The sequence below is a fragment of the Microtus ochrogaster genome, chromosome 4 (assembly GCF_000317375.1).
Source record: "Microtus ochrogaster isolate Prairie Vole_2 chromosome 4, MicOch1.0, whole genome shotgun sequence".
NCBI classification, from domain to species: domain Eukaryota; kingdom Metazoa; phylum Chordata; class Mammalia; order Rodentia; family Cricetidae; genus Microtus; species Microtus ochrogaster.
Window position 1 is genome coordinate 53,245,820 of NC_022011.1, and position 22,899 is coordinate 53,268,718.

At 43.9% G+C, this 22,899-nt stretch overlaps 2 protein-coding genes across 2 annotated transcripts in view; both read right to left on the minus strand.

The window, feature by feature from the left end:
- Positions 1 to 948: 948 nt before the first annotated feature.
- Il36a (interleukin 36 alpha) lies at positions 949 to 3,419 on the minus strand. Its single transcript, XM_013355567.1, has 4 exons — positions 3,344 to 3,419; positions 3,121 to 3,234; positions 2,056 to 2,195; positions 949 to 1,161 (listed from the first exon to the last, which is right to left on the minus strand). Exons 1-4 carry the CDS (start codon positions 3,378 to 3,380, stop codon positions 949 to 951), a joined length of 504 nt encoding a protein of 167 aa, XP_013211021.1. The 5' UTR covers positions 3,381 to 3,419.
- Positions 3,420 to 14,528: 11,109 nt separating this feature from the next.
- The window catches only part of LOC101996280 (interleukin-36 gamma), an 11,110-nt gene continuing 2,739 nt past the window's right edge, over positions 14,529 to 22,899 (minus strand). Inside the window, exons 3-5 of the mRNA XM_005346744.2 lie at positions 18,484 to 18,591; positions 17,548 to 17,687; positions 14,529 to 14,738 (exon numbers count right to left, since the gene is read on the minus strand). Of these exons, the coding sequence (XP_005346801.1) occupies positions 14,529 to 14,738; positions 17,548 to 17,687; positions 18,484 to 18,591 (458 nt within the window). The remainder of the gene's footprint in view (positions 14,739 to 17,547; positions 17,688 to 18,483; positions 18,592 to 22,899) is intronic.

Consider the following 22,899-nt stretch of genomic DNA (forward strand, 5'->3'; position numbering starts at 1 on the left):
AAGGTTTATTTCATTTTACATTTCCTGGTACCAACCATCCATCACTGACCAAAGTCATAGCAAGAACGTAGTTTGGGAACCTGGAGGCTGGAGCTGAAGCAGAGACCACAGAGCAATGCTGTTTCCTCTACGTGGCTTGCTCAGCTTGTTTTCTTATCCACCCTAAGATCCCCCATCCTGGTGCGGCACCAACCGCAGTGGTGTGGGTCTCTCCTCTATCAATTACCAATCAAAAAAAGCCCTGCAGGCTTGCCGACAAAGCAATATTGGCATTTTTCTCAACTGATTTTTTTTTCTTCACAGATGAGTCTAGCTTATAGGTTGACGAAAACTAACCAGCGTTAACACGAGCAAACCTGCCTCTCTGTAAAGAACTGACCAAGACTGAGCTCCCAAGGTCCAAATGAGGAGCAGAAGGAGGGAGAACATGAGCAAGGAAGTCAGGACTGCGAGGGGTGCACCCACCCACTGTGACAGTGGGGCTGATCTATTGGCAGCTCATCAAGGCCAGCTGGATTGGGACTGAATAAGCATGGGATGAAACCGGACTCTCTGAACATAGCGGACAATGAAGGCTGATGAGAAGCCAAGGACAATGGCACTAGGTTTTGATCCTACTGCATGAACTGGCTTTGTGGGAGCCTAGCCTGTTTGGATGCTCATGTTCCTGGACCTGGATGGAGGGGGGAGGACCTTGGACTTCCCACAGGGCAGGGAATCAGGACTATTCTTCAGACTGGAGAGAAAGGGGGAATGGAGTGGAGGGAGGGGGAGGGAAATGGGAGGTGGGAAGGAGGCGGAAATTTTTTTCAACAAAAATAAATTTAGAAAAAAGAATTGACCAAGATAACAAAGCTCATGTAAGGAGGAAGAGCCTTGAGGGCCAGGACGGTAGAGGCAAAGGCAGGATTCTCTGCTTGGCAGACAACACCCAGTACAAGACCAACCTTACTCCACCACAGTCATCTCAAAGTTGGTGATGTGGGTTTTCCCCAGTTCTTGGGTCAGAAAGAGCGGACAGCTTCCTTTGGAGCAGACAGCGATGAACCAGCCAGGGAAGGCTGCAGATTCAAACGTTGATGTTGTGCCACTCTTGTTGTGATAGAAGAGGAAAGGTTTTACAGATTCCCTTTGGCTGTACAGCTCCAGTACGTTCCCTTCCTGGTGGATGAGGAGATCCCAGGAAGAAACATCACCATCTGAACTGTTTTGTCTCTAACATCAGCACCCTCTCCCCACATGAAAGCCTGGAGACTTCTGTTTCTTAACAGAGTGTTTAGAATCACACTCCCAAATATATGTTAAGAGCATAGTAGAAACATTAGGACATGACTGTCAAATTTGTTTGTGTACAGCTTGGTATTTCTAACGGTTTGAAATAAATTCTCTCTGTGTGTCCTCAATGCTGAGATGAGAGGCAGGTGCTATGTCTAGCTGCTTCAGTCATCCCAACTGCCCCATCTTCTCCGCTCCCCCCCCAGCCAGCCTAGCTCCAGATTTAGTGAGAGACCTGTCTTAAAAATAATGGGGGGGGGGAGATGGTGGCACATGCCTTTAATCCCAGTGCTTGGGAGACAGAGGCAGGTGGATATCTGTGAGTTCGAGGCCAGTCTGGTTTACAGACAGAGAAAGTCTGTCCCAAAAAAAACAGTAATGATGATGTAGGGAGAGATGAAGGAAGATACCCACTGTCAATCTCTGACCTATAACCACATGTGTTCACACGTATACATAGACACGTGTGAACACATGAACACACACACATGCACCAGTAACTCTAAAAACCTCCTTGTCAAAACTTACTTTTGTAAAATAAAGCAAAAAGTTATTTCAAAAAAAGCTACTTCCAAAGAGCCCTCCAATTTTGTTTTCTTGTTCTTTGATGATGCATGCACCCTTAAGGGAACAATAAATTGCTGTGAGGATAATCTGTGAATTGCCTTTGAAAAGATTTGAAAGTCAGGGTTTCTGTCAAATGCGAGTGTGATGGGCTAGACGGGCTACTTAGATGGACTCTGGTCAAGCGATTTCAGATCCTTCTCTTCCTAAACTCACCTTAAGCCGCAGCACCGGCTGCTGGCCTTCCTGTGTGCAGAACAGGCAACATTCAGGATCTTTCAGTCCCAGATACATGGGCTCCCCTCTGTTCATCTCAAGAGTCTCCAGATATTGGCATGGGAGTAAAGTGACAGTGACTAGGGATGCAAGGGCAGAAACCGGGGTTCAGTTCATACTTCCAAAGTATCTCTCTACACTAGAGACAAAGAAACAGTGGCTGGAATCTCCTCGCCAACCTTGTGCCACCCGCCCGCCACTCACCACCTGGCTCACACAGTCAGCCCATTTGGGTGACTCTTTCCTTTAGAGAAGTCAAGCTTCTCAGAGACTCAAAGTTTAATCCCATAGATCTCTCTTTGTTCTCTGACTCTTTGAAATGTCACAGAATGATGGAGGAATTCATTGGTTAATTAAATAAAGAAGCTGCTTGCCCTGATAGGTTAAAACATAGGTGGGAGGAGTAAACAGAACAGAACTCTGGGAGGAAGAGAAAAGTGAGCTCAGAAACTTGACAGCTCTCCTCTCGGGGGCAGAGGCCTCGGAGAGACACGATGCTCCACTCTTGCGGGCAGAGGCAAGAGCTCTGCTCTCTGAGGCACATGCGATGAAGCTCCGACCCAGGATGGACGTAGGCTAGAATCTTCCCGGTAAGCGCACCTTGGGGTGCTGCACACAGATGATTAGAAATGGGCTAAATTAATATGTGAGAATTAGCCTAGAAGAGAATGGGCCAAGCAGTGTTTAAATGAATACAATTTGTGTGTTGTTATTTTGGGGCATAAGCTAGCAAGCGGCTGGGGTGCTGGGGTCGCAGCCCCACCGCTCTTATTATTACAACAGAAAAAATCTTCCACCTCAACCTCAACCTTCCTGGAGTCACCTCTCATTCCCTTGACTCAACCCCTAGCTGTTCAAGCCTATGGCTGCTCTCTATTCTAAACTGCCCACACAATGCTGCTCCTGGTAAGGCCAGCTAACACACAAATGCATTGAAATGAAAAGCTGAGGACAGAGCCACAACATTAGCCAGAGGGGCTGCCACAAAGGGCCTGGGCTACTCACCTGGGACTGTTTGCTCTTTCCTAGGGACTACAGTGAGGATATTGTTGTGAAGAACCCACACACGGCTACTAAGGTCCTGAATATGTCTTAACAAAGGTGTTTCTCTGCGTAATTCTGTAAAGAAAGTAAAAATGCGGATATGTAAGGACCAAGACACAGAACACCCTCACCCACTCACCCACCCATGCTTCCCAATCTTTTGCTCTTCCATGAAGATCTTTACGTTTTTTATCATTTATTACGATGTCCTCCTTATCCATTATGGTGATGAGCTGCTATCCTAGCTCCAGTAGTAGAGTGCAGACCAACCCTAAGGGAGGAACAGAGTTAGTCCAAAGTCCAGTTTGACCCCAGTTCTGAGGAGCTGGTATCCAGGTAGCCTCTCTAACCCAAGTCTCACCAAGACCCCTCTATCTACATCCTTAGACTCAGCTTATTGTCCAAGCCAAGCAGCTACTACATAACTCCCGTGCAGGCCTGAGGTTCGGCAGGACAGAGAGCACCAAAGGCAAACAGCGAGAGATCAGAAGTCACGGACTGAAAGCCACAGGATGCATCTCTCACCTGATTATGGAGAAACTGAGGCTGCGTACCACGGAACTACGGCTGCTGTTGCGCTCAGCTTCTCTGACAGGCTCTCCTGGGGCCCGTGCCTTTTTATACACGACATAAGGAAGGAAGTTCTGCCTCAGTGGATCTGGGACTGCCTGGCACCCTGGATAATTGCTGGTTCCTTGTGCTGGAGCGTTCACTGAGCATTTATCGGAATAAATGTCAGCGGCAGCAAGGTTGTGACCTATCAGAATGTCCTGGGATGGGAGGGCATGCTAAGCCCGTAAGAGCAGAAAGCAGGAAACAGTTACAGATTCTGACTGACTGAGGAAATAAACATTATGGGATTTCCCCAGGGTGGATGACAGGACTAGGTGACGTAAAATGGAGTACTAGAATATTACTCATTCCATAGGAGCTGGTAGGAAGGGCACGAGCCAGTAGAAGACTGAGTCCTAAGTCCTATGTAGCTTTTAACCTGGCACAAGTCACCTTAGGCTGACTGGAGGGGATGCTCTACTTTCTCCCAGCCAGCACGTGCTTCTGAAGCGCCACTTCTCCACCATTGAGCACCGATTCCTGGACTGCCTGCCCATCCCTCAGCAGATATGAGTCATTATCTTGTTATAGGATAAGGAAGCCTGAAGGACCCTACACACCTCAGGGTGCTCCCTTCTGAACCCCATTTAGGCATAGAACACACCCAAGCACCGATTCCTAACACAAAGAGATCCTTTATTAAGCAAGACAGAGAGACAAGATGGCTGAATCTGAGTCCGACTGAAACAACAGCAAAGTTCCTCCAAGAGTGCTTCTTAAAGGGGAAAGGCGCGGTGTGTCTGTGTTAGGATGAGTTGGTAGGCTCTGGGGAAAGGCGGGGGGTGTCTGCGTTAGGATGAGTTGGTAGGCTCTGATTGAAAGGCGGGGGGTGTCTGTGTTAGGATGAGTTGGTAGGCTCTGATTGAATATATTGGTCAGTGTAGCTAAATAGGAAATTCTGATAGCTGGACTTTGGTGGTTAGCCTCACGAAGGAGTCAGGCATGAGGAAGTAGCCAAATAAGAGAATGGACCTTGATGGCCTGCTTTAGGAATGTGAAATTGCCTAAATAAGGGAACCTAATGGTTTAGCAAGAGAGAAGGAAGTGGGGAGGGCTGGGGAGGCAGGGCCTGATTACGACATATTTTCATGTGTGGGCCTCTTGGAGTCCTTCAAAGCCTAGTTGTGAGATGGTCTGAGACAACAGTACCTATATTAGATCTTTGCAAAAGGAAACTGAGGCATTGGTTTTGATGTTTTATCCCATATCTGAGTTCACAGTCTTCCTCCAATAGATCCCAGAATGTGTCACCTTCACATCTCACTGGCTTCCATCTCAGGGACAAATGCTATCAATGAGCTAAGGGATTAGTGGATAAGGTCCCAGCCTCCCTGTCCCCTGAGGGCCCCTAGTTGCTCCCAGACATAGTTACCTGTAAAGGTAACTAGTATACGCTGCATTTCCTGGAGCCATCTCCTAATCAGGTTCCCTGCTATACGGGTAACCTCAATTAAGACAGTGGCTCAGTGTTCAAAAGGAAAATACTTGTATTCAAATGATAGGTATTCAAAATAATCAAATGATAGGTATTCAAAATAATCAAATGATATGTATTCAAAATGTCAGCATTCATAATTATGCACACATCTGATTTTAAAGCAGAGGCTGTGGGTGATGTTTTGGCCTCATCTGGCATCTTTCATAAATACAGAAATTCAGGCTTTACTCCAAACTATAGACTCAAGATCTGAAAGAAAAGAATATTAAAGTTGCTATACCACTGGGAGTGGTGGTACATGCTTTTAATTCCAGCACTCATGAGGTGGAGGCAGGTGGATCTCTATGAGTTTGAGCTCAGCCTGGTCTACATGGTGAGTTCCAGGACTCCAGGACTTTGCCTTCTGTGTTTACAGCACACATCCATGCTCAGTAACACAATCAAACCAATACAAAAAGAAAAAGGTGGAGGGGTCCAGACATGTCTGGGGGCAGGGAGGGACCATTTCCCGAGCCCTGAAGCCATTTTTTTCCAATCCCTGAAAACTATGCAAATGGACTTTGTTGGCACCAAACAGGAGGAGAGAGCGAGAGAAAGGTGAAAAGAAGCCATTTCAGGAGAGCCATGGGTATAGGTACGAGGATATTGGATTATATAAAAGAAATGCCCTTATAACTTCATCAACGTAAGATTTCATAAAACAGCAAGTAGAGGGAGGAGGGGTAGAAAGAGAAGAGTTGTGGAATCTACTAGAGATGGGGTTGGGGGTCCTGCTGCAGATGTTCTGTTGTAGAGTTGGGGATTCAACTGGAGCATTGGGTCTGGGGGACCAGAGGGAGAGGTGAAGATCTGCCCAACAATAAGTTTTTAAATTGACATACTAAAAAATATTTGAAGACAAGTACACCTTAAGGCAGCTCATGACCATCAAGTCAGCACTACAGAAGATACCTAAGGATATTACATATAGAAGAGGAAGAAAAATAGCTTAAATTATGAGAGCACAGAAAAGAATAAATTTCCTGAGAGGAATAGCTGAACAAACAAAATCTAAAGATGGATCTATTTTGTCAGACATAGTAAATTAGTAAGTCCTTGATATTAATAGGGAATAAAGTAATCAACAAATAATATTCTAGCCCCAAACAAATTGACTTACATAAATTAATGAATATATCTCAATAGTAATGTTAAATGCAAATGACCTCAACTTACCAATAAAAATCAATTAAACCGCCCTGCTTGATTAAAAATATATATCCAAATATCTGTTACTGGCAACAGGCACACCCCAAACTTAGAACCAAAGATAGAAAGCTAGAAAATGAACAAACTGGCGTAGTTATTCTAATATTTGATACAGTAGATTTCAAACCAAAGTTAATAGAAAAGATAATACTAAATGAAACACTTCATAAAAATAAAACCATAAAAAGATATGTATCAAGCATTAAAATTTTCAATTTTATAAAAACAAATACTTAAAAGACATAAAAGATCCTGATACAGCAATAGGAGTGATTTCAACACCTTCCTCTCATCCAAACTAAAAACCGGTAAGGAATTGCCAGAGTTAAAGTATACCATAGAGCAAATAGACTTCACAGGTATCTATGGAACATTCCACCCAACAGAAAGAGAACGTTGGAATCTTTCCTAATCTAGATTCCATTCTAACCAGCAAATTAGTTTTTGATAAATACAGAAAAATCATAATCATTCCTTGTATCTTTTCAGGTCATAGTTCAATACAACCAGAAGTTAATAGACAGAAGAACTGTATAAGCATATGAAGGCTAAACATTTCACTTTTGAGTGATGTGAGTCATTGAAGAAATCAGAGAGGAAATTTAGAAGTTTTCAGACTATTTCAATAATAATAATCAAGGGAGGATGAGATATTATCCTTTAGGCTATTAAATAGGAAAGAAATGTCCTTCACTGCCCACTCTTGAATGCTCTCTCCTAGGCTTAAGTATTTCTCCCATTGAGTCTCTTGACATCTTCTCTGCTAAACATCCTGAGTCACATGAATGAATCCCTAGAATGTGTGACTGTAGTTGAGTGCATACTCTATGATCTCATCTCCACAAAAATTAAAACATATAAAGCTACACAGTACATATTCTAGGGGTAGTCATATATGCAGTAATATTATAATAAAATCCAAAGGAATGGTGGTCACCAAATTTAGGGTGACATTTAGAGAAGCAGGGAGTTGGGGAAGGAGATGGAAAAGAAGATTGTGAAGTGACGCATCCAATGGTCTGTTTCTTCAGCTAGGTGATGGAGATCTTGGAAATCTTTGCTGCAAGTAAAATCTCCACACTCACTCAACAGTTATTTGAACCACAGGGGCAAAAAGTGGGTTCTGAGGAGATTTCCTGCATGTTCTAGAAATAATAGAAACACAACAATAACAATCATTTATTGTTTGCCACAATCTCTTTCCTTCATTAAAATCTTATAACAGCTTTGTTATAAATCAAAATCAAATAAAATGTCATTTAAAAGGTAGATCACTATATCAAGTAGCGAAAATACAATAGCCCTGTTTCATACAATAATCTTATTAATCCTTTTCTTCGCCCAGATAATATTCTTGCTGGAATAAATAATTGCCTTACCTTATCTTTTTTCAAGTTTTATTGATTCTCTGTGGGTTTCACATCATGCATTCCCATCCCACTTATCTTCCCATCCCCTTGCCCTCTGCCCTTGCAACCTCCCTGCAAATCAAAACTCAATTTAAACGAAAACCCAAAAATAAAACCATACAAAAACAGACAAACAAACAACAAAATAAAAGTGGGAGAATTTTGTATTGGTAGCTGTAGTGTGACCTCTTGAGACACACAGTCTACCCTTTGGTCCATACATCCTTACTTGCAAGTGTTCATTGCCTCTGGTTTCTGCTACACCGCTGATAATGGGCACCTGCTGGAGTTCTATGGGGGGCCTTGAGTACCAGCTTCAGTACCCACTCAGGGTTCAGAATAGAACATCTATGGCACATGAGAATGTGAGGCTAGAAAATTAACTCAAGCACATTATCTCTGCATGTTCTTTATTTTTCGGGCGAGGGGAAAAAGTGAAGTGAAGGGACGCGGAGAAGAATAAGAATAAGGGGTGATGGCCACGAGGTTTCTAGGTTTTAGAGACATAGTTGGAAAATTCCATAGGCAAAGGCAATATTTTGATAGGCATATCAAAATCACAAAAATGGCAGATAGAACCTGACAAAGTAGTACTCCGAAACAGACAACACCACCCAGGAAAGTGCCAGTAACCAAGGGGAAAATACCTGACATTCCAAACCATCAGATGGAATTACTAAACATCCCTCAATCCTGTATTCACCATTCTCCTCATCCAGTCTCTTTTGTGATAACCAGCTTTGGGGACACCCAGATTTATTTGTTAGCAAAGGTGGGGCACTCTATCTTTCTGTTCAGTGCCTGTCTTCTATAGAAATTCCTATGTGGTCTGTTAGAAGGTAATTTTGTGGGGTTGACTCTATGTAAATTTGACTGTTAGGACAAAGAGTGAATGCCATGGCTCCAAGGTCTCATGGTATGGGGGAATGGAGCAAGGTCATTCTGTTACCTTTGCAGAAGTCACACTGCTGAGGTGTTCTGGGAATGAATCCCATTTTGAAGGGAAGAATCATGGGTTCACAAGGTTTTTACAGATATGACAGTGACTTTTCTAAAAGACAAGTGTTCCTGCAGCTCTGCAAAATGGGTGCCCCAAAAGTTGTACACTTGTGGGTCTGTCTGCCTTTATGAATCTGTCATCTGTACATTTACTGGATAGTCTTGCGGGCTCCAACAGAGTTCCTCTTGAATACTCTGTTGTCCTGTGTCATGGAGATCCTGCCATTTTGGATCTGTAGGTTTACTTCCTTCACATGCTCCGATAGTTCATAAATTTGGTGGATGTTGGTGTGGGTCAACTCATATCCCTGGTTTTGGGCCTGGGGGTACCTAGATTGGTCAGCCTCCAGCTTTCCCTCACGGTCACTACCCAGGCAAGCTCTCCAGCACTGCCTTTTCTAGCTCACCCAATGCAGCTTGCAGTGAGGAGTGGGGCCAGCTCTGCTCTCAGAGCCTCAGATCCAGGTCCCCCTCACCCATATCGCTAGGGCCAGCTCTACTATTTTGCCCAGGGAAGGTGCAGGGCCCTCTTCCAGTTGCTGCAGAAGACATGAAATGGGGTTGGGTTTGCTCTCCTGCTCTCTTGTCCTCAGAGTTGGTTTACCTGAGCTCTAGTGTGCTGCCTAGGTGGGGTGCAGGACCAACTCTCTCACCTACCACAGTAGCAAGGGGTAGAGGAGGGAGACCATCTTTCCTTCATCCCTGTCACAGCATGGCAGGCAGGGGGAGGGGAGGGCCTGCTCTGTTGCTGGCTCACTTGCATCTCTGACATCAGGGTCAGTTCTAGTGTGCTGCCCAGGGCTTCTTTAACCTCTTTGTTTCTCTGCTTCTGCCTCTGTCGGTCTGTTTACTTGTCTGTTTTTCTCTCTTTCCTCTCTTTTTTCCCCTCCCATTTTCTTTCTCTTTCCACCTAGGCCTGGCCTCATACTCATTATCCTCCTGCCTCAGCTTTCTGAGCACTAAGATTCCAGGCATGTACTACAAATTTTTCTTATTTTTATTTAGGGTTCATTATTTCCCCCACTAATTTTCCCACCATCAAAATCTTTCTAATTCATTTAAACATACTGAACTCACTGTCTACATGACTGGGTTATTTCTGCTGAGCCTAGAAAAGCTCTGCTCTGCCTGGTTATCTTCTGAGGTGTTCCTTTACCATTATCAGGCAGGCTCACCTTCCTGTTCTCTGCTGAAGACACCCTACTTGAAGGAGGCCACATTTTTCTATTGTTTGGGGAGACATCTCTTTAGCAATTTTTTTAAAAAGCAAAACATATGGAAACAGATCATTTTAGAACTTTTAAAATTCGTTTATTGTGTGTGGGAGAGTATGTGTACATGTATGTGTGCTATGACACGCGTGTGAAGGCCGGAGGACAATTTTCCTGAGTCAATCTTTACTTCTGTTGTCCTACTGTGGGTTTCAGAGATGGAACTTGGGTCATCAGGCTTGGACAGCAAGCATTTTTACCCGTTGTGCCTTCTTGCCAGCTCTGAAAATAAACTTCCTTGAATGGGATCATTATACTTTTATTCTTAATCAGTAAGTTATGTGTGTAAGGACTTCTACCATGGAAATAATTTTCCTCTACTAAGTGTTGCTCCAATGGCCTCTGGTGCACTTGGTCACAGCCAGGACTGCAAAGCTACTGTGCTTCTCCCATCCTTTGGATGGGTCTGGTTTTTATTCTCTAGCAGTTTTTAAGAAATTACCACTGCGTCCCCATTCCTCAAAGCATTGGTGCTGATTGCTATCATCAAAATTGGTTTCACCTATTCTTGAACTTCTTATAAAGGAACCCATACATTATATCCCTCTTGTGCTTATCATTCTTGGGGCATTTATGTCGTTCATCTAATATCAGCTGATGGAGGAGGGTCTATGTGTTACTTTCATTGGTTAATAAAGAAACTGCCTTGGCCCTGATAGGACAGAAAATTAGGTAGGTGGAGTAGACAGAACAGAATGCTGGGAGAAAGAAGCAGATTCAGGCAGTCGCCATGCCTCTCCTCTCCAAGATGGACGCAGGTTAAGATCCTTCCTGGTAAGCTACCAAGTCATGGTGCTACACAGATTATTAGAAATGGGTTAATCAAGATGAGAGAGTTAGCCAATAAGAGGCTACAGATAACGGGCCAAGCAGTGTTTTAAAAGAATACAGTTTCTGTGTAATTATTTCAGGGCATAAGCTAGCCAGCTGGGCAGGACGCAGCCCGCTGCTTATACTACAATCAGCATTTTTCCTTTACTGGGTAATATTGAATGCATTGTGTGTGTCACTGGTTGATAGGAATTTGGGTTCTTTCTATGCTTAAAGTATTATGAAATTTGATTCCAAGGCTTGAACATTTTTATGCAAGTCCTTTTGCACAGCTCAATTTTAAATCGCTCAAGAGGTAAAGGCCTCAGGGGGAAAATGTCAACATCAGCAAGAAACATACACATTTTAAGATAACTTGATTTCTACAGAAGCACGCATATAGTCCTAACTATGATTAATCCGAGTATATCTACTAGAAAATTATACTGAGAGGATCCAGGGAAGCGTTAGTCAACCAGCAGTCCCTAGGGGACATGTTGCAATGTCTAGGACGTTTTAATTTACTAGGTGTGGGGTTTGTGAAGGTCTAGCACATGCCCCTGGCAACTCTGCTGCTGTTTCAAGTTTGAGAAATGCAGTGAAATAAGTACATGTCAGCTCTTGTGTCTTTACATAATCATATTTGGGTGGCCAGAGGTACTGTATTTGGGTGAGTCATCTGCCTATACCCTGCAAAATAAGGCCAGCTTCAAGGATGGGAGGGAGGTGCCCCTGAGCTTGCCACCTGTTAGGCAACAAGTTTCTGCCAAGATTGAAACAGTCTATCCCTCTAGGGAAGCTCCTTAAGCCGAAAAGTAAACAACGCAAAATAGCTTCAGGAAATTCCTGAAATTGACCAGATTCACTAGGCCCCTCCCAGAGAGAGTAAACAATAAAAGCTGAGAGTTCTCCTCAGAGAAGCTAAGGTGCAGAGAAGATTGAGACCAGACCTCTGCCTGAAAGAACAGAAACCAGCAGAGCTGGCTGGGAGAGACTCAGACCAACTGAGGCACCTTGCAAGGACACGCTTCAACCTGTTGAGTAGTCTGCAGGCTGTACAATGTGCTTCAGGTTTCCTAGCCTTTGTGCATTGTCACCCATGCTGGGGTGGGTTTTGGTGAACGCAGTTGTCTTTGAGTTCTGCTCCTGTAAGTATCCCTTCACCTATATTCCTGTATGTAACCCTAATAAAACTCATTGATTTACCAAGCTGGTCTTTGGAGGTATCTGTAATTTGGTCTGTCATGTCATGGGATCCCTCTTTTGTGTAAGTAGAAATGTGTGTTGTGTCTCCCTAGGAGAAATTTTGTCACGTACATCATAACATCATGAAATAACTAAGGTAACACCATCCTGTCCCAATATTATTTTGTGCCTGCCTGGTCACGGCTCAGCCTTCTACCAACAGCCAAATTCTCCTAGACAAAACTTCTGGGACACTCCATGACCTTGACCATGGTCCAACCATACTGTGTAGTGTCTGGATGATATTGATGAGCCTTGTAAAGAAAGCAGATGTTACTAGGCAACTCCCAAACCTCCCAGACTAATGTAACATAGCTCCCTAACACTGATATAATTATGGTTTTATCTTTTAAAACGCTGTACCCTTGAACTTGGGCACCAAGAGACTAACCAAGAGACTTTCCGAAGATGTGAGTCCATTCTTAGTTTGGTTATTAACAAAGAACTCAAAACTTGTAATGGATTTGATCAGTGTAGTTGTCACTCTCCATCTCATGTGGACCATTTCAATATTGTTCAGGGTCATTTCTATTGATTTATTTTCTTTTTTGAGGGAGCGTAGGAAAGCAGTTTATTAGGCTGGACTTCCAGCCTTGTCCACGGGAGCCCTGCTTGCTCTCAGTACAGGTTATGGAGCACCCTGGCCGCCCTCCTGTTTTCCATTTTGAGGCACCACATCCCTCAGATCTGGCACTGCAGCACCCTGCCCAGCAGGGGTACAGCACCCTCCACTTCTTCTGGAGGTGGCAGAGGTGACGGTGTTGCAGTCTCCAGGGCAGGCACCAGGGGTACCAGGGGCTGTTGTGCTCTCTAAGATCCTTGTTGCTTTGCCTAGTGCTCCCTCATCCAGAGCACCATCCTCCACCTTGTCTTGTTCCTGCTCCTTCTTCCTCTGGGCTGTCACTGAAAGGATTCTAACTCTCCAGATAACACTCCAGCTTCTTCTTACACTGTGTTTCATAATGGCTCAACTCCAGCAGACAGAAATTTGAAGTCCCCAAATCAAGAATGCCATTATTTTCAGTTATAGTACTCAATGTTAGTGACATTCTCTGCATTTCTTACCCACTCCACATTCCTTCCTGTCCTCATTCATAAAATAAAAATGCAGGAGAAAATGATGCCATTTAAAAATTTATCCATGGACTGGAGAGACGGATCAGTGGTTGAGAACATGCATAGCTCTTGCAGAGGACTTGAGTTAGGTCCCCAGTATCTATATCAGACATCTCACAACCTCCTGTAATGCCCAGTTCTAGGGAATTCAACAGCCTCATCTGGCCTTCAATAGTACCTGCATTCACGAACACACACACACACACACACACACACACACACACACACACACACACTTAAAAATAATAAAGGAAATTATCCAAATCCTAAAAGCAGGCAAAAAGACCATCCTGGGCCACTGTGTAAGAGGCTCTCCTAGTCTCACTGTTAGAAGGTACAACTCCCCGTGACTCATGCTTACTCCCATTGCTCTCATGTGTATCTCTATGCATGGAAGCAAGCTGAAGGGGGAAAAATGAACTGAAGAAGAGGAAGCACCTTAGGGAGGCAGGACTAGGGTGGGATACCAATGCTTTCACCGCAGATGTGCCTTGTAATGGAAGGAATATTAAAACACGTATGGAAGTCTAAAGTAATGAATTAATGTTTTATTGACATGAACTATTACTCATACACATTGTTCTCAGTGCTCATCTCTACTGGGATGATTCATAAAAGGGTTACCCAAACCGAGTTACTTGATCTAACTGTTTATTAGTCACCAGGCTGCATCCTCGCTCTTCATGGAGCAACCACTGTACCCCAACATAGTTGTCATAGCCCTAAACATGTTTTTAAGGCTACTCATTTACCCAGGAATCTAATCCCTTTGCTGCTGTGTCCAGCTCCACACAGCAGTCGGCTGCTAAAGCATCAAAGCAATTGGCTGCCACAGTGAACGTTACTGTGAAGCCTCTGCTACTCAAATACAAGGATTTGATATTCCAAGTGTGTAAAACCTGGTATGAGTTAGGTCAATGGCTTGGACACAAGGATGTCACCACTCACAGGCCATTCCAGGTTTTCTACACCGTGTTTTAGGGACAGCACCCTATCTCTCAGGCGTGATGCCTTGGGGGCTTGGACCACTGCAGCCTTAGAGAACAGCCTTACACAGCTCCCATCCCACCTATTTTGGAGTACACATCTTGCTTTATTGCTCCTTCGTCTATGAAGTGAGATAACGCTGGTCCTGCTCACCTCTCAGTATGAAAACACCACAGATCAAATAAAAGTTTTAAGACAAAGACTTCCAGCCAACCCCCTACCTCTATGCTGAGTTCAAGGCCCTATATCTAAATTGAAGTTAATGTTGTAGTATTTCCCCTGTTCTGACGTGAGGAAGATGGGCTCGCCACTCTTGGAGGATGCGATGAAGTGATCAGGGAAAGCCACTGACTCAAAGGTGGACGTTCTGCCTGTCTGGGTATGGTAAAATAGGAAGGGCTTCTTGGGCTCAGGATGGTTGTACAAATCCAAAATCTCCTCCTCCTGCGTGTGAGAGAGAATACACATAAGCAAAATAGAAGCTGCTTCTGATAGGCAAAGCTATTTTTGCAGAACCAATATCTATTCCCGAGTTCAAGGAAGCCTCTCTTACAACAGAACAAGAAAAGACATTTCAGGGGTTACGAATTTAGCTCAGTGGTAGAGCTTGTCTAGCAAGTGCAAGGCCTTCGGTTTAGTCTCTAATAATGCGCCCCCTCTACAAAAAGAAAAAAGAAAGATGCAGAAAGGGAAAGGAAAGGAAGGGAGGCAGATGAACATGCGTCAACTCTCCCTGCCTCTCACTATCTCTGTTCTGTGTTTTCTCCTTCACTAGCAAACACCCTCTGCCTTTAGCATTTCTACCCACCAACCACGAATGCTTCTCAGACTTTCCCAGACTATCCTGACATTTGGCTCAGCAGAGATTGGCTGACTGTCAAACAGGGAAGCCTTTGTATTTCTAGCCTCCCACCCCACTTCTGTCATCGTCAGAACTCCCTGAGGAAGCCTGGATGAGGTATCCTAACCACCTACTGACCGGACACATCTCGTCCATACCTGTCCTTCCTACCTGAGCATGACTAGACATGGCTTCTCTCCACTCCCTCATCCATGGACATTCTTCTAGCTGGCCTTCGCGCTCGCTCTCTCATGCAGCACCCACTTTTGTTTTCTCTGCTCAATCATTTTTATCTCTACATTTGCTTTCATCTTAAAAAACATAGGCATGGCACTGAACAATGGACACATGCTGAGAGTAATTGTTGATGATTTCACCACTGTGTCAACGCTGCAACACTGCTTACACACCCAAAGCAGTGACAATGTCTCTGGATGACATCATCTTAGGAGACCACTGTGCATGAAATCCGTAGCCAAACTAATGTCACATGTCACATAACTGTATTCTAATGCCCCAACACGTCTGTCAGTTCTTACTTTACAGAAAACCCCTCGCGATAGCTGCCAATATTTGCCGTCTGGTTTATCTCTTTAAACTCACTCTGTGTAAGCAAGATTTAACCCCCAACGCTATCTCATTAAGATCCCCTAAAATCCATACATTATCAATGACTGTGATCAAAAATCCAACAGAAGAGAGACCTAGAAAAAAGCAGGACAGAGCTCAGAACACAACCACATTTACTCTGTCCACACTCTTGTTGACACTTAGAATGTTTTCAGAATCTACCCCCGCCCACTCCATCCCATCCCAGAGCCATCGACTCCCACCTAACTCCCCATAAAGCCTCCCGAGGCCTTCCCCTCTTCCCCCCTCTCTGATCAACCTGCGGTCAGAGTGATCCACTTTAGATCTCAGTTATTTTGGGTCACCCTGCTCAAGGCATCCCAGGTTTCTCCTTTCACTTGGATGGGTGGCCAGGTCCTGGCAGAGGTCTGGTCTCAGTTCACTGCTACACACCTGTCTACACTGGCTCAGGGGCCAACCCTCACCTGCTGACTTCCCAGCCTCCTGCTCACTCCGAGAATTCCTCCTACACAATGACACCTACCAAATAATTTACACCGGGGCCTGACTCCACTCCTGTTTCTGCTACTTCCAGGCTCAGCCCTGATCTGATTTTGTTTTGCTTTGTTTTTTGGTGGAACTCATTTGTTTTGCTTTGTTTTCCCTAGGATATGTGACAAGTGTACTATTATATCTAAAATTTGTATGTCTCCTCTTCTTCTATAATCTAGGCTGGACAAGCTCAGAGCCCTTTGTCATTCTGTTTAAAGATATCCCATGTAGTCATGTGATATAATTAAATTTCTGCATATTTTGCTATGCTAAATTGTATCGAGTTGAATTAACCTAATTAAAGTGAGGTTTATGGAGAGCATATATATAAATGAAATTATATTTATGTATCTATGTTTCTATGTGTGTATATAATGAATACAACCAACTTGACAGCTTAGGAATTGGAAGAGCAAAGACGAACCTTTTAGAAAAGATTAAGGAAGGCTCATTTAGCAGGCAAACCAAGACAAAAGCATAATTATAAACTGGCTGAGAAGTTCTAGAAGGCAAGGCCAATGTGTAAATGAATAGAGTGGGAGGGCAGAAAGCATGGCAATTACATAAGACAGTAGACAGTACTAAGGCGAGGCCTCTGACTGGTGACTAGAAATTGTAAACTGAGAAATGAAATTCAGGAGAATTAGGGTAAGGGCACACGTGAAGGCACAATGACAGAGGACATCTTAAAATTTAAGAAAGACTAAAATCCTCAACTAAAGAAGGGCAGATAAATTGAAGTCTTTTACATGTCTGTTTTTTTATGTTGTTCCAGGGGAGAAAGAGTTTATTTGGCTTAAAATAGCAAGCTATAGGCCATGGCTTCTGGTAAGTCAAGGCAGGGCTTGGTCTTCCCACAGCTGACAATGAAGGTAGACTGCTACAGGTTATGCCCGTATTTTAAAAGGGGCTAAACCCAAACATGCTTAGGAAAAGAAAATTCTTTGTTAATTCTGAAATTTGATATCCTGCCAAAGAAACCATGTCAAGATACACGAGTTTTTCTTCAACACCAGAAAGGAAACCAAGCGGGGAGGGGGAGAGGCGACGAAGTGGGGGAAGGAAAAAGGACGCGTGTGATGTGCAACAACAGAACGGAAGCTGGTGGAGAGTTAGAGCTGAGGTTAAAGGAGGGAGCTGGGATGTTGACGGTCCACTAAAAACACGCTTTGCTTAAACACTGCCACATGCAACCTAATGCTTTCTATGCTAACTTAAAAATGAAAATTGTAAGAAAAGAAATGCAGGCTTTTTTTTTTTATCTTTATGTTATTTTTCTGGGTCACCGACCTTGAGCTGCAAAGTGGGCTGTCCATCAACTTCCTCACAACACAGGCATTTGTCTGGATTCTGGATTCCCACATAAATGGGAATCCCTTTGCCTTGCTCCAGAGACTCTGGATACTTGCATGGGAGGACCGTGATGGTGACTGTATGGATAAGAAGATAACAATTTCCTTCTGAGGCCGGGAAGACAGAGTGCTCTAATTGTTCTGATTTAGCAGAGCAGCGTTTGTCAAGCGAGGCCAGAGGACGCTTGATGAGTGTAACCCCTGCTACCCAGACTAAGTGGTCATCCACCCACTCACCCATCCATCCTGACAGGCAAGCCCTGTCCTAGCTATTGGGGCCTGCACAGAGTTAAGCAGATGGTAGGATTGAGATGTTCACACCTGTGCTTAAACACCTGGAAGCTGTAGCTCCTACCCTACGCCGTATCTCTGATCCTTGGAGAGCTGTGACCATTAGCCTAAGGGGATGTTGAAATTTACCTTTCTGTATTTCCAGCTCATTTCATCCTCTTAGGATGCCTTCATGTATATAGACATATATCTTCCCCTTCCATAGGACAGATCTGTTGGTGACTGTGTTACTCTAGTCTGGTACAAACCTCTCCCTGACTTCTCTTTCAAGGCAGGAATAAAATTCTGCCCCTTCCAGGGAAGCCCCATGGAAAGTTAAGTTCGGTTTTGATACATAATTAGACATATTTTGGAGGTACACAAAGTATTGGTTTAATGCACATCTATGCCATACATCAATGAGGAAACCAGAAACTCGGTATATCCTTTATCTCATATATTTAGCATTTATTTATGGTCAAACACTCAAGAAGCTCTCTTCTGACTATTGTTAACTGCGGTCATCCTGCTATATGATAGGGTACTGACACTTTCTTTAACAGAGACTGTGTAAGGAGCAAAGCAGTGACAGGTGACCACTGACCTGGGGCTGTGTTGCTACTCCATGGAACCACCACAAGGCCCTGACCACGAAAGATCCACACCTGCTGCTCCAGGTCAGAAACTCTCCCAGACTGAGGAGTGCTTCTGGCTGTTGGAATGAAAACAAATGATAGGCATGAAGATTAAGTCTCAAGAATAGGAGGAAAATGAACTAAACCCAGGGGCCTTTCTGTAATGAAGGTTTGCATCCAGGGGTTTACATCCCTAAACTGGCAGCCTTCATGTAGCCCATCAACCTGGACTTTCTTTGCAGTAAATCCATGGTAAGCAAAGGCCACTAAGGATTACTGTTCTAAGAGGACAAACAATTAAGACAGTGTGACAAGTAATTCTACACTTCCTATGTGTTGAGACCCAGCTGCTTGGCCTGATGCTGTGAGCCGTAGCTAGAGCAGTGGCTGAGCAGTGGTCTCTACCCTGCAGAAAATGAAGGCCTAGTGGCATATGGGCACCTTGCTATGTGCCAAGAGCCATATCTGAGGGATAGGATGGAATTCTGGGGTGCCCAGAGGACATATATGAAGATGCAAATTCTCCAGCGCTCTAATGTCCCATTCCCAGTATCACCTCCAAATATGTCATTTCCTTGATTGTTTGCCATAGCTTGTCCTGGTACCTGAGGGAGGAAGAGACATCAGGAGGAAAGATAAGCTTCAGGAGACATTTCCAAGACTTTTCAAAACCCTGAATCCCCTGGCTCTCATTCAGGATAGAACCGAAGTGAATAACCAGACACGATGCTCTAAGCAGAAGAGCTAAGCTACCTCCTGCAACCAAACCTCAAGGCACTGGAGTCAGAAGAGCCAGCGAAATTCTCCTCTACCCCCAAATCTCAATAACATTATCTCCCTACAGATCTCAAGGCCATAAATAACATTTGGCCTTAAACATTCCCCCAGTGCCCAATTCCTTGTACATCTTTCCCCCAGAGGCTTTTCCCCTTCACTGCCAACTCTTTCTGCCTAAGGCAAGGGAGGGCTTCACGTTGGGTGGTTTGGCCAGAATCCCAGCAATTCAGAAGAGAAAGACAGAGGTTCACACATAGAGTAGGGCCCAGAGTCATGGTTAGATTTTTTTTTCCCCATTCACTAAGCCCTAAGGTACAGAAAGCCTCAGAGTCTAAAGTTTTGTAGGTATGGACTGTACCTGCCACGAAGATGCTTTATGGAAAGTCCAGGAGACCAAGTCACAGCTGGGACAGCTCCCAGGTGCCGTGAGGAGCTTTGACGGAGCCTGTGTCATTTATCTAGGTGAGTGCAGGAGGCTCCAGACTCTTTTGTGGGGTGTGGCAACATGGAAGATACCCAGTTCCACCTGCCAGAGCCTTGCTCCTGGGAGTCTCAGGTGAAGAAATCACAGAATAATCATGAGTGTGACTTGTCTGAGCTCCTTTAGAAACATGAGGAGCCCAGCCTCATAGGTCAGTCACCAGGAAACAGAGGTCATGACAAACCTTAGATTTCTCAAAAGGGAGTGACTGTAGGGTTTTCCCAGAGCTCAGGTGACCTCACCGGTCACTTGGGGTTAGGCTGCAAATTCAAGAAACACAAAAGACAGGGTTGGCTCCTGGAATCCGGACCTTCAAATTTTTACTTTCTGCCTGGTTCTCTTTCTGGCATTTGAGGAATGTGCTCCTCTGTTACCTTGGAAGACAGTGTAAAAATGAATTGAGAATCACTCTTATCCAAAATCAGGTTTGGTGACTGTCACTTCCCAAGTCCCTTCCATTAACGCTTCAGTCAAAATGTCTCTTCCTTGAGATGCTCATCACAAAACAGCATTGTAAAGGTACCATTTGCCCAAACCCCTGAGTGTTCTGTTTCAGTCAGAACCCAATCTGGGAAACAGAACCTGCTCTAGGACTTTAAATGGAGAGAGCCAAAGACAAGAAATTGGGCTTACTCCTACAGAAAGGTTCATGGAGGCTAAAGAATAAAAAGAATTGTGGTACTGTATATAGTAACAATGTGGTAATGAAAGGAAAAAAATAACCAGGAGCTCAAATGAAGGCTCTTGGGGTAATGCCTTGGGAAGTGGGAAACCCTGCACCAAATTGATGCCCTTAAGAAGAGTATGCAAAGAACACACCAATTGGTTGCCCAGTGCCAGATGGTCAGTACTGAGAACAAGCATACAAGCAACATTATATGAATTTAACAGGTTATATTTAGGAATATATATGTACATAAAACAACAAATCATGAAAAAAAGAGGACAAGAATTTGAAGAAGAGCAGGGAGGGATAGATGGGAAAGTTTGGAGAGAGAAAAGGGAAGGGAGAAATGTTGTAATTTTAATTTCCAAAAACCTAAAAAGAATATGCCATCTTGTGGATGCACGGTCCATGGAGGTAGAGGGGGGAAGGTCAGCTAGCAGACACTCCTAGGAAAATATTTTCAGGCATTTAAAAGTCTCTGAATATATCTTAAATTCTCCATGGCTAGAAGAAGATTGTAAGATCCTGTGTAGTCTGGTGATGTGTCTCTTTAATTTCAGCCTTTGGCTCCCCTTGCTTTTGACTCATCCTCAGCTTCCTAGCCTTTAGGGATACAGCCCTTCCCAAGTGGCCATCCTTGAGTCACTAGTCCAAACTTCAGTGCGGATCCCAAAGGACAGAGACATTAGAGGAAACGGGAGTGTGGAAACCTGGATCTGGTGCTATAAAAACATTTCAGACTGGGGAGGTGATGAATAGAAAAGAAACAGGTCACCAGTGAGTGTGATCATACAGCGAGAGAGACACCCAAAAGGATGGAGGAGTCAATCTGATACTTTCATAACAATTATTTCTCAGGTGAACTAACTGGGGTCTCTCAAGAACTATGTCAATCTATGTTAAATTAATCTAATATTATGCCAATAGAGTAAAATATTATATTAGCTATGTTAATCTCCTCTGAGGTTGGAACACCCAGTGACATAATCCCTTTTCTCTAGGCTCCTTTCACATGGTTTAATATGCTTTTAGTATGACCACATTGGGAACCAGTCTTCCATAAATACCATGGGGCATACTCAAGCCATATCTAAACCGTACCAGGAGTGATGATGATAAAGAGGAGGAGCAGAAAACAACTCTTGAAGAGCAGCTACTGAGAAAGTCATCCAGAATTCTTATCTCAGAAATGAAATGGATAGATATTGTGAATATAAGGTCCCCTAGCATCACTTGAGATGATTACCAATATTGACACTAGCTGTTGGACCATGAGCATGTTGCTTTAAAATGAGGCCACCTTAAGAGATGTGGCAGGCTGAGAGGGAGCTAGTTATACCTCCCTGAAGCCCTGGTCCTAGTTCTTCTATTCTATAGGTACAAGTAGCTATATCAATATCAAGGGTCCCTCTCCCATCTCTGCGGCTGCAAGGGAGCACAACCTTACGGTCCTGCTCAAGACAGAAATGCCCTAAGTTATTCTAGAATGTTGGATCACAGATCCTCTCATCGCCAAGTTGTTATCTTTCCCCTGAAACTCAAGCCACATCCTCCCCAGTTCCCTCTATCCTGCCTCTCCCTCCCTGCCTCTTTACAGAGAACTGATAAGCAAAGTTTACTATGACCTTGCAGTCTTTCCCCCTTGTTGCCCAGGGCAACTGTGAGCAAACCCAAGTTAACTTTAAAGTATAATTTTACATTTATCCAGTACCCTCCAGCCTCTGACTAGCTGGCTGGCTAGGTCAGGCTAGGTCATGCAGTAGGTAATCTTCCCTCCCACTCTTGGAAACCTAAAGAATAGAGAAGTTCCCTTTGTATTATGGAATTGAAGGATCTGCTTCTCCTTTCAGGGACTCCTGATAGTCGCCTATAACAATAGCGCTGTGTATTCCTAGGCATTCAGGGGACTGGAAGAGGATCCCCTTCAGAACCTATGTCAGGCTGTCTTCCCAGATGCAGGTCTTCCTTGGGCCCAAAGGCTCGCTTTCCCACTTCTAACCGTGATGATGTCACTTCTTCATCTCAAGAGTGGCTCCTCTCGGCTTTCTTTCTATGAGCTGTTACGATGTCCTTGGTTATTTCTGAGAGCTTAAACACACAGCAGAATTTTGCTGCTAAAATAATCCAGTTGCCAGTGCTTCCTATTAATGTTTTGGCATCATCTAGAATAGTAACAACAATGGCTTTAAGTGTGCTTGAAGCTGAATCCTGGTAAGTACACACATGGCTAAATGTCTTAGGTATAGAAATAGTTTTAAGATAATTATTAGTCCAGATCCTAATTTTCAGACTCTAAGAAGCTGCTATCCACTGGCTTTTTTCTTTTCCTTTCCTTTCCTTTCTTTTTTCTTTTTCTTTTCTTTTATTTTTTGTGTGGAGAGAGAGATAGAGAGGATAGTAATTAGTCCTACAGACTGATTCACCTTATTAGATTGAGGAAAGATCAAAGGAAACTGGGTA

Bases quoted from the DNA above. Each gene is read 5' to 3' on its own strand.
- Il36a (XM_013355567.1), bottom strand. From the start codon at position 3,380: ATGGATAAGGAGGACATCGTAATAAATGATAAAAAAC. The intron at 3,235-3,343 runs GTAAAGATCTTC...CTTTCTTTACAG, and splicing joins CGTAATAAATGATAAAAAAC to AATTACGCAGAGAAACACCT. The intron at 2,196-3,120 runs GTGAGTAGCCCA...TTGCATCCCTAG, and splicing joins GAAAGAGCAAACAGTCCCAG to TCACTGTCACTTTACTCCCA.